The following is a 12,500-nucleotide window of genomic DNA, read 5'->3' as shown; positions in this document are numbered from 1 at the left end:
TAGTGAAGACTGGCCATTAATCCCTTCAGTACTGGGACACATATTTACCTTGAGATTTCTGTACCACTGGACCATTTCCTTAACATTAGGAAGACTCTATGAAGGTCAGAAGATTAATGTCCTCAGTCTTCACTATTTCAACCCCCCCACATAAGGATCTTGGTGAGAGAACAAGGCATTTCTGAATAACATTTTAGTTTATCATCAGAAAAAATGTCTTGAAATCCCTGCCAGTGTCTCTGTGGCCTTGGAAAAATAGTGGTGAGACAGCAAAGCGCTTCTGAATACTGGCATTAGACTGATACGATTCTAGAGTTAAGGTTCCTATTCCAAGATATTTCCACGACGCACTAACACTATTTGAAAAGGCTCTAGTTAAAGGTACGCGTGTTTTTCAGGGTGTTTTAAAGGTTAAAGTGACATATTAACGTGATTTATGCGTTATTAAAAGGAAATACTCTTCAGAACCCGACCAGTTATCTCTGTGGCCTTAGAAAATAATCGTGGAGAGAGAGTCAAGTGTTTCTGAATGCAACCCCACAGTGTAACACGGAGCCAGGCAGTGACGGGGGCGACTCACCTTCTGCACTGGGACGCATTTTTTACCACGAGTTTGGGTATGATTAGACCATTCCACTGACGTTAGGAAGGTCTATGGAGGTCAGAAGATTAATGGCCACAGTCTTCACTATTTTAATCCCCCACATAAGTATCTGCAGCTGTGTAAAATCACCAGATAGTCACCAGAATGAATATGGAAACGCGTCATGGTACTGAAGGGGTTAAATGACAATAACTCTCACCACTCTCCATCAAACTGTCACTAGAACCACAAAAACAAACCTAAGCTCTTCAGTACTGGGACACATTTTTACCTTGAGATTTGTGAACAATTAGACCATTTTATTGACACAGTAAGGGACTATGGAGGTCAGAAGATTAATAGCCACAGTCTTCACTATCTTAATCCCCCTTGAGTACCTGAAGCTGTATAAAATCACCAAATAGTCACCAGAATGAATATGGAAACGCGTCCTGGTACTGAAGGGGTTAAGAGGCCCAGTACACGCAGGTGGGCAGCTGAACAAGGTAACAATAATTAACAATAATAACATTTTATCAATAGTGTTTACTGAATGACGCAATAGTACACATAATTCACCCAGAGAGAGAGAGAGAGAGAGAGAGAGAGAGAGAGAGAGAGAGAGAGAGAGAGAGAGAGAGAGAGATGATGCAATTACCAGTTTCCATTACTAGTTGATGTGTACTCTCTCTCTCTCTCTCTCTCTCTCTCTCTCTCTCTCTCTCTCTCTCTCAACTTACCATAACTAAATAACATAAGATAACTAACGGATTAATCTCCTCCTCTCTCCTCCTCCTCCTCCTCCTCCTCCTCTTCTCCTCCTCCTCCCTCCTACGACAAACTGCCAATGTACAGGTTGAAGGTTGCTAAGGAGGAGGAGGAGGAGGAGGAGGAGGAGGAGGAGGAGGAGGAGGAGGAGGAGGGAGGAGTTTCAAGGATTCTTCTCTCCCTCCCTCTCTCTCTCTCCTTCATTGTCTCTTGTGGAGTAATGTGGAGGGAATGGAGAGAATATTGGGGTAGGAAGGAAGGAAGGAAGGAAGGAGGAGAAAAAGGAAGGAAAGAAAAAAGGAAGGAAGGAAGGAAGGAAGGAAAGGAAGAAAAAAAGGAAGGAAGGAAAGAAAACAAGAAAGAGAAAGAAAGATGGAAGGAAGGAAGGAAGGAAGGAAGAGAGAGAGAGAGAGAGAGAGAGAGAGAGAGAGAGAGAGAGAGAGAGAGAGAGAGAGAGAGAGAGAGAGAGAACGGATAGATAAATTACCTTACGTAACATAAATAAATAAATAAATAAATAAATAAATGTAGAGATCAAATACATACATACATACATACATACATACATACACATATATATAAATACACACATACACACATACATACATACACCTACATAAAAAAAAAAAAAACATACATACATACATATACACATACATACACACATACAGACAGATAGATAAATAACAGTAGATCAAGGGTAGATAGATAAACCGTCACGTGATTGATATGTCAGGGGTTAGTGTGTGTGTGTGATCTTCCTTCTGTCAATGCACATACACAAATACCTTCACACACACACACACACACACACACACACACACACACACACACACACACACACACACACACACACACACACACACACACACACACACACACACACACACACACACACACACACACACAAATGGCCTTCAAAATACCGTTGAGTAGCACACACACACACACACACACACACACACACACACACACACACACACACACAGTAATAGTGTTGATAGTAATCTAAATAGTATACTACTACTACTACTACTACTACTACTATTACTACTATTATTACTACTACTACTACTACTACTACTACTACTACTACTACTACACACACACACACACACACACACACACACACACACACACACACACACACTACGTCGTAAATATTACCACCTATCCCCCTATCTTCCCCCACAGTAGACTCCACCCTCCTCCTCCTCCTCCTCCTCCTCCTCCTCCTCCTCCTCCTCCTCCTTCTCTCCCTATTCAATTTTTCACGTAGTATTTCTTAAAGTAAGCAAAACTAATAGATTAAAATAGATAACTCTCTCTCTCTCTCTCTCTCTCTCTCTCTCTCTCTCTCACAGCATCCAGTTTACACTTTTTTTTTCTCTCCCTCCCTCCATCTCCCTCTCTTTTTTCTCTCCCCCCCCCTCTCTCTCTCTCTCCCTCCAGCTTGGGTATATAAGACTTGCTCAAACCACACTGCGTTTTCTGTTCACCTCGCCGCCACGCCACACCTGCCCACACCTGCCCACCTCACCCTCACCCTCCTCCTCCTCCTCCTCCTCCTCCCTTATTCGCAGGTGTTGTCTTGAAGAGGAAATAAGACAGGTGAGATTTATTTTGCAGGTGTTAATTGGTGGAGGAGGAGGAGGAGGAGGAGGAGGAGGAGGAGGAGGAGGAGGAGGAGGAGGAGGAGGAGGAGGAAGAGGAGAGGTTTTGAGGGGTTTTGTTATCTCCTCTCCTTTTCCATGTCTTCCTCTTCTTCTCGTTCCTCTTCCTCCTCCTCTTCTTCTTCTTCTTCCTCCTCCTCCTCCTCCTCCTCCTCCTCCTCCTCCTCCACTTCCTCTTCATCCTCCTATATGTTACAAATGTCTTCCCTTAACAGGTATCTTCCAGAAGGAGGAGGAGGAGGAGGAGGAGGAGGAGGAGGAGGAGGAGGAGGAGGAGGAGGAGGAGGAGGAGGAGGAGGAGGAGGAGAAGTCCTCTTCTCCTCCTTCTCCTCACTTTATAAGGTCAACTAGTCTCCTCCTCCTCCTCCTCCTCCTCCTCCTCCTCCTCCTGCAGCATCGAGACCTCATGTGCACCTTTACCTTACGTACATGAGACGACATACGTACACACACGCACACGACGTACATTCAAAAATTACGTACATGAAAGTTTGACGTACACAGGAAAAGAAAGAGAAAATTTACGTACACGAGAATAAAAACGTACACGGTTTGTTTACGTACACGAGAAAATACTTACATAAAAAATTTACGTACATGAATTTTTACGTACACAGGAAAAAATAGGAGCGAAAATTTTACGTACATGAGAAAAACGTACATGAATATTTACGTACACAGAAAAATAGTACATGAAAATTTACGTACATGAGAAAAAAACGTACATAAAAATTTACGTACATGAGGAAAAAACGTACATAGAAAAGGAAGAAGAAAAAATAATGAAAAAAATTAAAAAAGAAAAAAAGAAAAAGAGAGAGAGAGAGAGAGAGAGAGAGAGAGAGAGAGAGAGAGAGAGAGAGAGAGAGAGAGAGAGAGAGAGAGAGAGATATTCTTCGTTATTAGAGGATAAAAAGGAGGAGGAGGAGGAGGAGGAGGAGGAGGAGGAGGAGGAGGAGGAGGAGGAGGAGGAGGAGGAGGAGGAGGAAAGGTAGGAGGTGAAAGCATAAGAGAATAAAAATAAGAGAGAGAGAGAGAGAGAGAGAGAGAGAGAGAGAGAGAGAGAGAGAGAGAGAGAGAGAGAGAGAGAATCGACCTTAACCTTCAAAATGAGAGAGAGAGAGAGAGAGAGAGAGAGAGAGAGAGAGAGAGAGAGAGAGAGAGAGAGAGTCTAATCATTATATAGTTATAGATAGATACCGGGCTGTCCCTTCTCCCTTCTCCCTCTCTCTCTCTCTCTCTCTCTCTCTCTCTCAAAGGTCCTCTTCCTTCTAAGGCTAAAAATACACTAACTTGAAATGTCACAAACATCTTTGGTGTATGTGTCTGTCTGTCTGCCTGTCACACACACACACACACACACACACACACACACACACACACACACACACACACACACACACATTTTCTGCTTTGCTACATTTATTGCTCTCTCTCTCTCTCTCTCTCTCTCTCAGAGATTAATCAAGAAAGCTAAGAGCAATGACCTCTAAACGAAAGGAGAGAGAGAGAGAGAGAGAGAGAGAGAGAGAGAGAGAGAGAGAGAGAGAGAGAGAGAGAGAGAGAATTCAATAGTGTACCTGACGTCACCACCACAATCTTACAAAACACACACACACACACTGATACAAGCACACGTACAGGTAAACACACACACACACACACACACACACACACATACGATACACACACACACACAGGTATATACACACACACACACACACACACACACACACACACACACACACACACACACACACTGATACGATACAAGCACACGTACAGGTATACACACACACACACACACACACACACACACACACACACACACACACACACACACACACACACAATGACACAGACACACACACACACACACACTAATAATAATAATAATAATAATAATAATAATAATAATAATAATAATAATAATAATAATAATTGACCAGCGTAAGGAATGAAGGAAAAGAAGAAAAACAAAAATTAATGTAGATAGAAAGAAAAGGAAAGGAAATAGAAGACAACAGAAGAAAAAAAAGATAAATAGGAAGGAATAAATTAAAAAAAACGAAAAAAATAAAGAAAAAACAAACAAAACAAGGAAAACCCCAAACGGCCATGACAGTGGAAGAAAAACAATAAACAAACACAAAAGTAAACAAAACAAACAGGGAGATGAGGAGATAGAGAGAACACACAAACAAACACACATTACCCTTGTCTTACCGTAATAGTAGCAGTAGTAATAGTAGTAGTAGTAGTAGTAATAGTAGTAAATCCTTATGCTTCACAAATAGTAGTAGTGGTAGTGGTGGTGATGGTGGTAGTAATGGTGGTGGTGGTGGTGACAGGGCAAGGGGGAGAGGATGAGCAGTCTACGGGAACACACCAACACACTTCAACACACACAACACCACTGGCAGACGACCCGGCTCTCTCTCTCTCTCTCTCCTCTCTCTGTCTCTGTCTCTCTGTTCTCCCTCTCCCTCTCTCTCTCTCTTGTCTCCTCTCTCATAAGTATAAACAAAGTATATTTAATGTCTAAAATCAGTCATACTTCATAAATTAATGGACAGTGTTTTTTTTAAATGGGTTTTTTAAAATGTAAAAAAAATTGACTAGTTGGCCACTCTTTCTCTCTCCCTCTCTCTATCTCTTTCTCTCCATTTTTCCTTATCTCCTCCTCTCTCCTTCTCTCAGCTTCATTATCAAGCAGCAATGATTGAGTTCCTAGTTATTCGTGGTTTAAATTCCTGTCACGGTTTGTTTTATTTGTATTTCTATTTATTCATGGTTAGTGATGAGTTATCTGCAATACACTAGCTGGCACCTGCACTGCTCCACTGTTGCAAGGTTCGTTCATGAGGTGGCAAGGTACGATGATCGCCTTTTAAGTAAGATATTTTTTGCACGGTTTCTATCATTCGTTTCTATTCGATCTGGGGGTAGATGGGTTTCAGTTGTGATTTATTAATGAATGTAGTGAGTTATGGCGATTTTCCCAGTGTTGCAAGGTACGTTCATGAGGTGGCGAGGTACGATGATCCCCTTTCTCGGCGCTGAGTACAATATTTTTGCAAGGTTCCTATCATTCATTCCTATTCGATTTTTTTTAAGGATTTTCTGGGTTTCAGTTGTGATTATTAATGAAAGTAATGAATTGAAGCGGTTTTCCGACTGTTGCAAAGGTCTATTCATGAGGTGGAGAGGTACGATGATCATCTTTTCAGTACGATATTTTTACACGGTTCCACTACTCGCTTTTATTCAATCCCTGTGGTTTTCTGGCCTTCAGTTATGATTTGCTGATGAAAATAGTGAGTTATGGCGACTTTCCAGCATTTCTGATAAGGTTTAAGTCTATACATGAATTTTCTACCCATGCAAGTACGAGAGTTTTTGCAAGATAATGAAAATAATTGATATCAGTATTTACCGACAACATGGCTTCATTACTATAGAGTATGACAATTTTTAACCCATTTCTGCATAATTCTATCTTAATCAATCTTAATCTGGTAAGGGGAACTGATTATGTCACACGCCATCTTGTTTTGCGTATCTATGTAATGATGTACAGACTGGAACAGAACCAAGCGGCCATGTTTGAAGCCATAAGTCCGCCATATTGGTATGCGCTTCTTTTTCCAGTGCAAAGCAAGTTATGATGATTGATGTAGTAATGTGTGTGTGTGTGTGTGTGTGTGTGTGTGTGTGTGTGTGTAATTCACATTTTTCACCTCGGTCGTCTGCTGGTCACCCAGCCAGTCTTCCCCATTACGGAGCGAGCTCAGAGCTCATAGACCGATCTTCGGGTAGGACTGAGACCACAACACAACACACACCGGGACAGCGAGGCCACAACCCCTCGAGTTACATCCCGTACCTATTTATTGCTAGGTGAACACACCCCACACATAAGGGGCTTGCCCATTTGCCTCGCAGCCCCGGGACTCGAACCCGGACCCTCTCGATTGTGAATCGAGCGAGCTAACCACTACACTACGCGGTGTGTGTGTTATTCTAAGAGGGAAGTGCAACAATAACAACAATAAATACTACTACTACTAATACAACTACAACTACTACTACTAACAATAATAATAATAATAATAATAATAATAATAATAATAATAATACGAATAACAATCAGATGAAGAACAAGAAAAAAGAAAAACACCAACAACAACAGCAACAATAATAATAATAATAATAATAATAATAATAATAATAATAATAAGAAGAAGAAGAAGAAGAAGAAAAAAAAGAAGAAAATAGACAAAATAATACGGATGATGATGATGATGATGATAATAATAATAATAATAATAATAATAATAATAATAATAATAATAACAACAATAATAATAATAATATAATAACAATAGCAACAATAATAATAATAATAATATATAATAATAATATAAAAAGAGGTGGAGAAGAAGAAGAAGAAGAATAATAATAATAATAATAATAATAATAATAAGAAGAAAAAGAAGAAATAAGAAGAATAACAATAATAATGTGGTAAAGAAGGTGAAAGTGTTATAATGAGTGAAGGTGGACAGAGAGAGAGAGAGAGAGAGAGAGAGAGAGAGAGAGAGAGAGAGAGAGAGAGAGAGAGAGAGAGAGAGAGAGAACCAAAACCTAGACCACATATTGCCACCTCTTACTTTCCCACACTCCCGGGCGCTCCACACACGCAGAGGGACACGTGCACCCTTCAATAACACATTAATGGCTAAATAAGACAAAGTAGCGAGAAAAACACGGTAAAATCCTCACCTGACGCCGATCATATTGGTGTTTTGAATCCGACAGCTGGCTTTTGTTGACCCGAGCTGATGGTTCTCTTGTAAATGTGGATTTTATTTTGTCTCTTTTCTTGTTTTTTTTGTTATATTTTTAGTTTTATTAGTTTTTATTTATTATTTGATTTTAAATGGTGGAAATGGGTTTGTTTTATGAAATTATCAAGTTTCTGTACGAGTGGCAGTTATTTTCACCGCTAGTTAAAAAAAATGATATTTATTATAATTTACTAGAAATTTTGTGAATCTTTATTGATATGTTAATTAACAAATGTAAAATATCTGAATGTATAATATATTTAATGTTTCAAATATCTCCCTGGTTAGATTCACCACGTGTTGCATCATCGGAAGGCAGCCTCTGACCACCACCGCCATCACGCCAGTGTACGCTGTCCAGTCAGAGTGAGAGCACATGACGGCGGCACTCCTGCTCTTTCTTCTCCACAACACCCTACCATGAACTTCTAGAGCCAGACCTTTCCTGAGTGGCCAGAGGGAGTAGTAGCAGCTTTTACAAGTGAAACATCGCCGCCATGTCCAGCAAGAGAGTGAGTCCGTTTGCCGGGGTGCGGTATGAGCACCTGGTGGCGGGGGTGTCTGGCGGGGTTGCCTCCACGCTCATCCTACACCCGCTCGACCTCCTCAAGATTAGGTTTGCTGGTGAGTACACACTGTCACCTTTGCTTATTGTGCCTATTTAACATCTTTGAACACTTGCCATATTGAATTCATGCATGGTCTGCTCGGGGACTGACATCTAAGTGGGTTTTTAATTATGGTTTTGTTGCCCTTGCATGATGTTCCGTTCACCTAACACCTTCAGTACTTGACCACATTTTTTGTTTTTGGTTATGATTAGATGGTTTTCCTGACACTGTGGAAGTCAGAAGGTCAATGGCCAGAGTCTTCACTAATTCAAACACGTACATAGTGTTTGAAGCGGTCTGGAATCACCAAACAGTAGCCAGAATGAATATGGAAGCGTGTCATGGCACTGAAGGGGTTAACATCTTTCAAAACTTGCCAGATTTAATTCATGCATGGCCTGCTTGGGGACTGACATCTAAGTGGCATGTTAATTCTGTTTCTCATTCATTCATTTTATCAAGTTCTGTGGGTCCACCTTCCTTATTATTATTATTCCTTATTTTCTTATTCTTTTATTTTCTATTGTCTTCTGTCCTCTTTACTTTTCTTCCTATCTACGTTTCATTTTCCTTTATTCCTTAAGCTGGTCAATTATTGTTCTATTTTTATTTTTTGTGTGTTAAGTTGATTTATGCTTGCTTTTATTCCACTGACTCACATTTTAACCCCTTCAGTACTAAGGCATGTTTTCATATTCATTCTGGTGACTATTTGGTGGTTTTATACGGCTTCAGAGACTCATGTGAGGGGTTAAAATAGTGAAGACTGTAGCCATTAATCTCCTGACCTCCATAGATCCTTCCTAATGCCAATAAAACCTTCTAAATCATATACAACACTCGAGGTAAAAATGTGGCCTGGTACTGAAGGGGTTAAGTACCTGGTAAGTGTACATGTGTTTAATTGGGCTCTTAATAATCAACTGTGGCGTGTTTTGAGGTGTATTTAAAGTCAGTGTGTGTGTGTGTGAAGGGTTTGTAACTATGATTTAATTTTGCCACATCTGACTCAGAGTATGGTGATGGTGTATGGTTAATGGAGAAATCAGTGTGTGAATCTCTCTCTCTCTCTCTCTCTCTCTCTCTCTCTCTCTCTCTCTCTCTCTCTCTCTCTCAACGATGGTGTGATAGTGGTGGTTAGTTCTGTGTTCATTAATGTGCCCTCCTCCTCCTCCTCCTCCTCCTCCTTCTTTCGTTATTCATTTTCCATATTCGTTCTGTCATTGCTCTTCTCGTCTTCTCTCTTAATTGCTTGTCTTCCTTCCTTTTTCCTCCTCCTCCTCCTTCTCCTTCTTCCGTTGTTTCTGCTCCACTTTCGTTTATTGCTCTTCTTATCATCAGCATCATCTTTTCTTCTTCTTCTTCTTCTTCTTCCAACTTACTTCGCATTAAATCGTATCTTAACTTTCTTCCTTCTGTCATTCACTTTGAACCAGATGACCGTCCTCTTACTCCCCCCCCCCACACACACACACACACATATGCTACCTATTACACTACACTCAGCAGAATCAGCCCCCCTTCCCATCCATCTCTCCACCTCCTCCCCCCCTCTAGTGTTATCCTTTGTTGTCATCAGTCTTACATCAGCTTTATTCTCCTGCCTCTCCACTGTAGTGTCTTGCAAATCTTTACTTTATGAGAGTTAAGAGATGGTGTTTAGAATCTCTCTCTCTCTCTCTCTCTCTCTCTCTCTCTCTCTCTCTCTCTCTCTCTCTGCTTTAATTGTAGTTATTAATTTAGTCTGTGTGTGTGTGTGTGTGTTTGTAACGTTTCTTTTCCTGGAAGTAATTTTCTGTCTGGTACAAGCTGGTGAATATCTCAAGGAGCTCTCTCTCTCTCTCTCTCTCTCTCTCTCTCTCTCTCTCTCTCTCTCTCTCTCTCTTACGTAACGGAGATAATTTCTTTACTAATACCATTCCATTTGTATATTTCACGTTTAGAGCAAGATAATACAAAGCCTCAATATGTATTCATCTTACTAGTCATCCACATTCAGAGAGAGAGAGAGAGAGATTTTTTCCTAACCCCTCTGTAATTTGTCACCTTCAAACTAACACACACACCCTGTACGACTCTTTTTCCTCCCATCACGTGATCTGTCCTGTCATGTCCTGTCTCCTCTGTCGTGCCAGCTCTGAAGATCGCCAAGAAAGGGAGGTGGGGTTAGAAAGGCTTTGTGTCGGTATTAGAGAGAGAGAGAGAGAGAGAGTGTGTGATTTAATTGGCTAGATGGTGTGTGTGTGTGTGTGTTTAAGTGTGATGGTTCAAATGCTGTGATTACTACTACTACTACTACTACTACTACTACTACTACTACTACTACTACTACTACTACTACTACCACCACCACCAAATACTTTTCAAGGAGGACAATTAAGTTTATGGTGGAAATAATATTCACTGAACATATTTTTTGATTTAATTTTTATATAATACCTTAACCTCATTACATACACACACACACACACACACACTGTACAGCAAAACACGTGACGCATTACTTGGAACCGGCTACACGAGAGAGAGAGAGAGAGAGAGAGTATTGACCTTCGCTGATACCTTGTCAAGATAATGAAGTTATATATATTGCATGCTCCCTTTTTTTCTCGTATTATCATTAGTGTGTGTCTTTCACCTTGTATAACGCCAGTAGTAGTAGTAGTAGCAGCATCAGCAGTAGTAGTGGTGGTTGTGGTAGCAGTAGTAGTAGTAGTTTTTTCTTTTATCCTTTGTTAATTTAATTTCTTTTCTCTCCTCCTCCTCCTTCTTCTTCTTCTTCTTCTTCTTCTTCTTCTTCGTATGATCCAAATTCTTGTTTCTTTCTTTTTTTTTTCTTCTCTTTCTTTCCTACTGTTCCTCCTTTTTGCGGCGCACCACCTCAGTTTCTCCTCCTCCTCCTCCTCCTCCTCCTCCTCCTCCTCCTCCTCCTCCTCCTCCTCCTGACATATTAAAAGTTTTCCTCCTTTCTTACCTTACACAATCTCTCTCTCTCTCTCTCTCTCTCTCTCTCTCTCTCTCTCTCTCTCTCTCTCTCTATTTCAACTGATCCTTCCTATTTATTTTTATTCTTACATTCTTCCTTCCTTCCTTCTTATTCGTATTTCTAGTTTTCTACAACCGTCTTTTTTTTCTTTCAACACTCCTTCCTTCCTTCCTTCCTTCCTTCCTTCCTTCCTATTTCAACACCCATCCTTCTTATTCTCTTTACTCGCCACTCCCTTCCATTTCCTTGAACAGTGAGTGACGGGGCAGCCTCAGCCAAGCTTCATTACACAGGCCTCAAACAAGCTATGCACTCATCCTTCCTTATTTCCACTCCTACACTCCTTCCTTCTTACATTTCTACATTCATGCCTTGTATCTTCCCATTCCTACACGTCTTTCTTCCTTCCTTATTCGTTTTTCTAGTTTTCTACAATTGTTCTTCTCATTTCAATACTCCTTCCTTCACATTTCAACGCCCATCCTTCTTATTCCCTGTATTGATCAGTATCTTCTCTCCTGCAGTGAGTGACGGGGCAGCCTCAGCCAAGCCACACTACACCGGCCTCACGCAAGCAATGGGTCAGATCTTCCGTCACGAGGGAATCAAGGGCCTTTACAGAGGAGTGACGCCGAATGTGTGGGGCGCCGGATCAGCCTGGGGGTTCTACTTTCTTTTGTGAGTGTTTGTTTGCGTTTATTGTGTTAGTTTAGTTGTTTGTTATTGTTTAGTTAGATTATTCATTTATTTGTTATTTTTGTGTGTCGTTTTTTTTGTGTTTGTGAGTGTTTTGGTTGAGTCTAGTGATTTCGGTACTTTTGTGTTTGTGTTTGTTTTATTTTGTGTAGCGTTGTGTTTTGAACTAAGAGCCAAGATATATTTGTTTACCCCGTCTGCTGCTAAGCTGCTGCCAGGAATGTGTGTGTGTGTGTGTCTGTGTCTGTGTGTTCAGAAAGGACATTCATTCACCCGTTCAAAACTAGCAATAACTTAGCCTTTTTTTTTCTGAACACACACGCACGCACACAC

The 12,500-nt window shown here is 40.7% G+C and overlaps 2 protein-coding genes across 4 annotated transcripts in view; one reads left to right on the top strand and one right to left on the bottom strand.

Moving 5' to 3' along the window:
* The window catches only part of LOC123510276 (probable serine/threonine-protein kinase DDB_G0280133), a 39,111-nt gene extending 31,267 nt beyond the window's left edge, over nucleotides 1-7,844 (bottom strand). For all 3 annotated transcript variants that reach the window (XM_045265265.1, XM_045265267.1, XM_045265266.1), the window contains exon 1: nucleotides 7,810-7,844. In XM_045265265.1, coding sequence (XP_045121200.1) covers nucleotides 7,810-7,823 — 14 coding nt within the window. In that variant the 5' untranslated portion in view covers nucleotides 7,824-7,844. The remainder of the gene's footprint in view (nucleotides 1-7,809) is intronic.
* Nucleotides 7,845-8,208: 364 nt separating this feature from the next.
* Nucleotides 8,209-12,500, top strand: part of LOC123510279 (mitochondrial folate transporter/carrier-like) — a 25,559-nt gene continuing 21,267 nt past the window's right edge. Inside the window, exons 1-2 of the mRNA XM_045265274.1 lie at nucleotides 8,209-8,498; nucleotides 11,996-12,149. Of these exons, the coding sequence (XP_045121209.1) occupies nucleotides 8,372-8,498; nucleotides 11,996-12,149 (281 nt within the window). The 5' untranslated portion in view covers nucleotides 8,209-8,371. The remainder of the gene's footprint in view (nucleotides 8,499-11,995; nucleotides 12,150-12,500) is intronic.

The sequence above is a fragment of the Portunus trituberculatus genome, chromosome 28 (assembly GCF_017591435.1).
Source record: "Portunus trituberculatus isolate SZX2019 chromosome 28, ASM1759143v1, whole genome shotgun sequence".
NCBI classification, from domain to species: domain Eukaryota; kingdom Metazoa; phylum Arthropoda; class Malacostraca; order Decapoda; family Portunidae; genus Portunus; species Portunus trituberculatus.
This window is presented reverse-complemented; position numbering and strand designations above follow the sequence as displayed.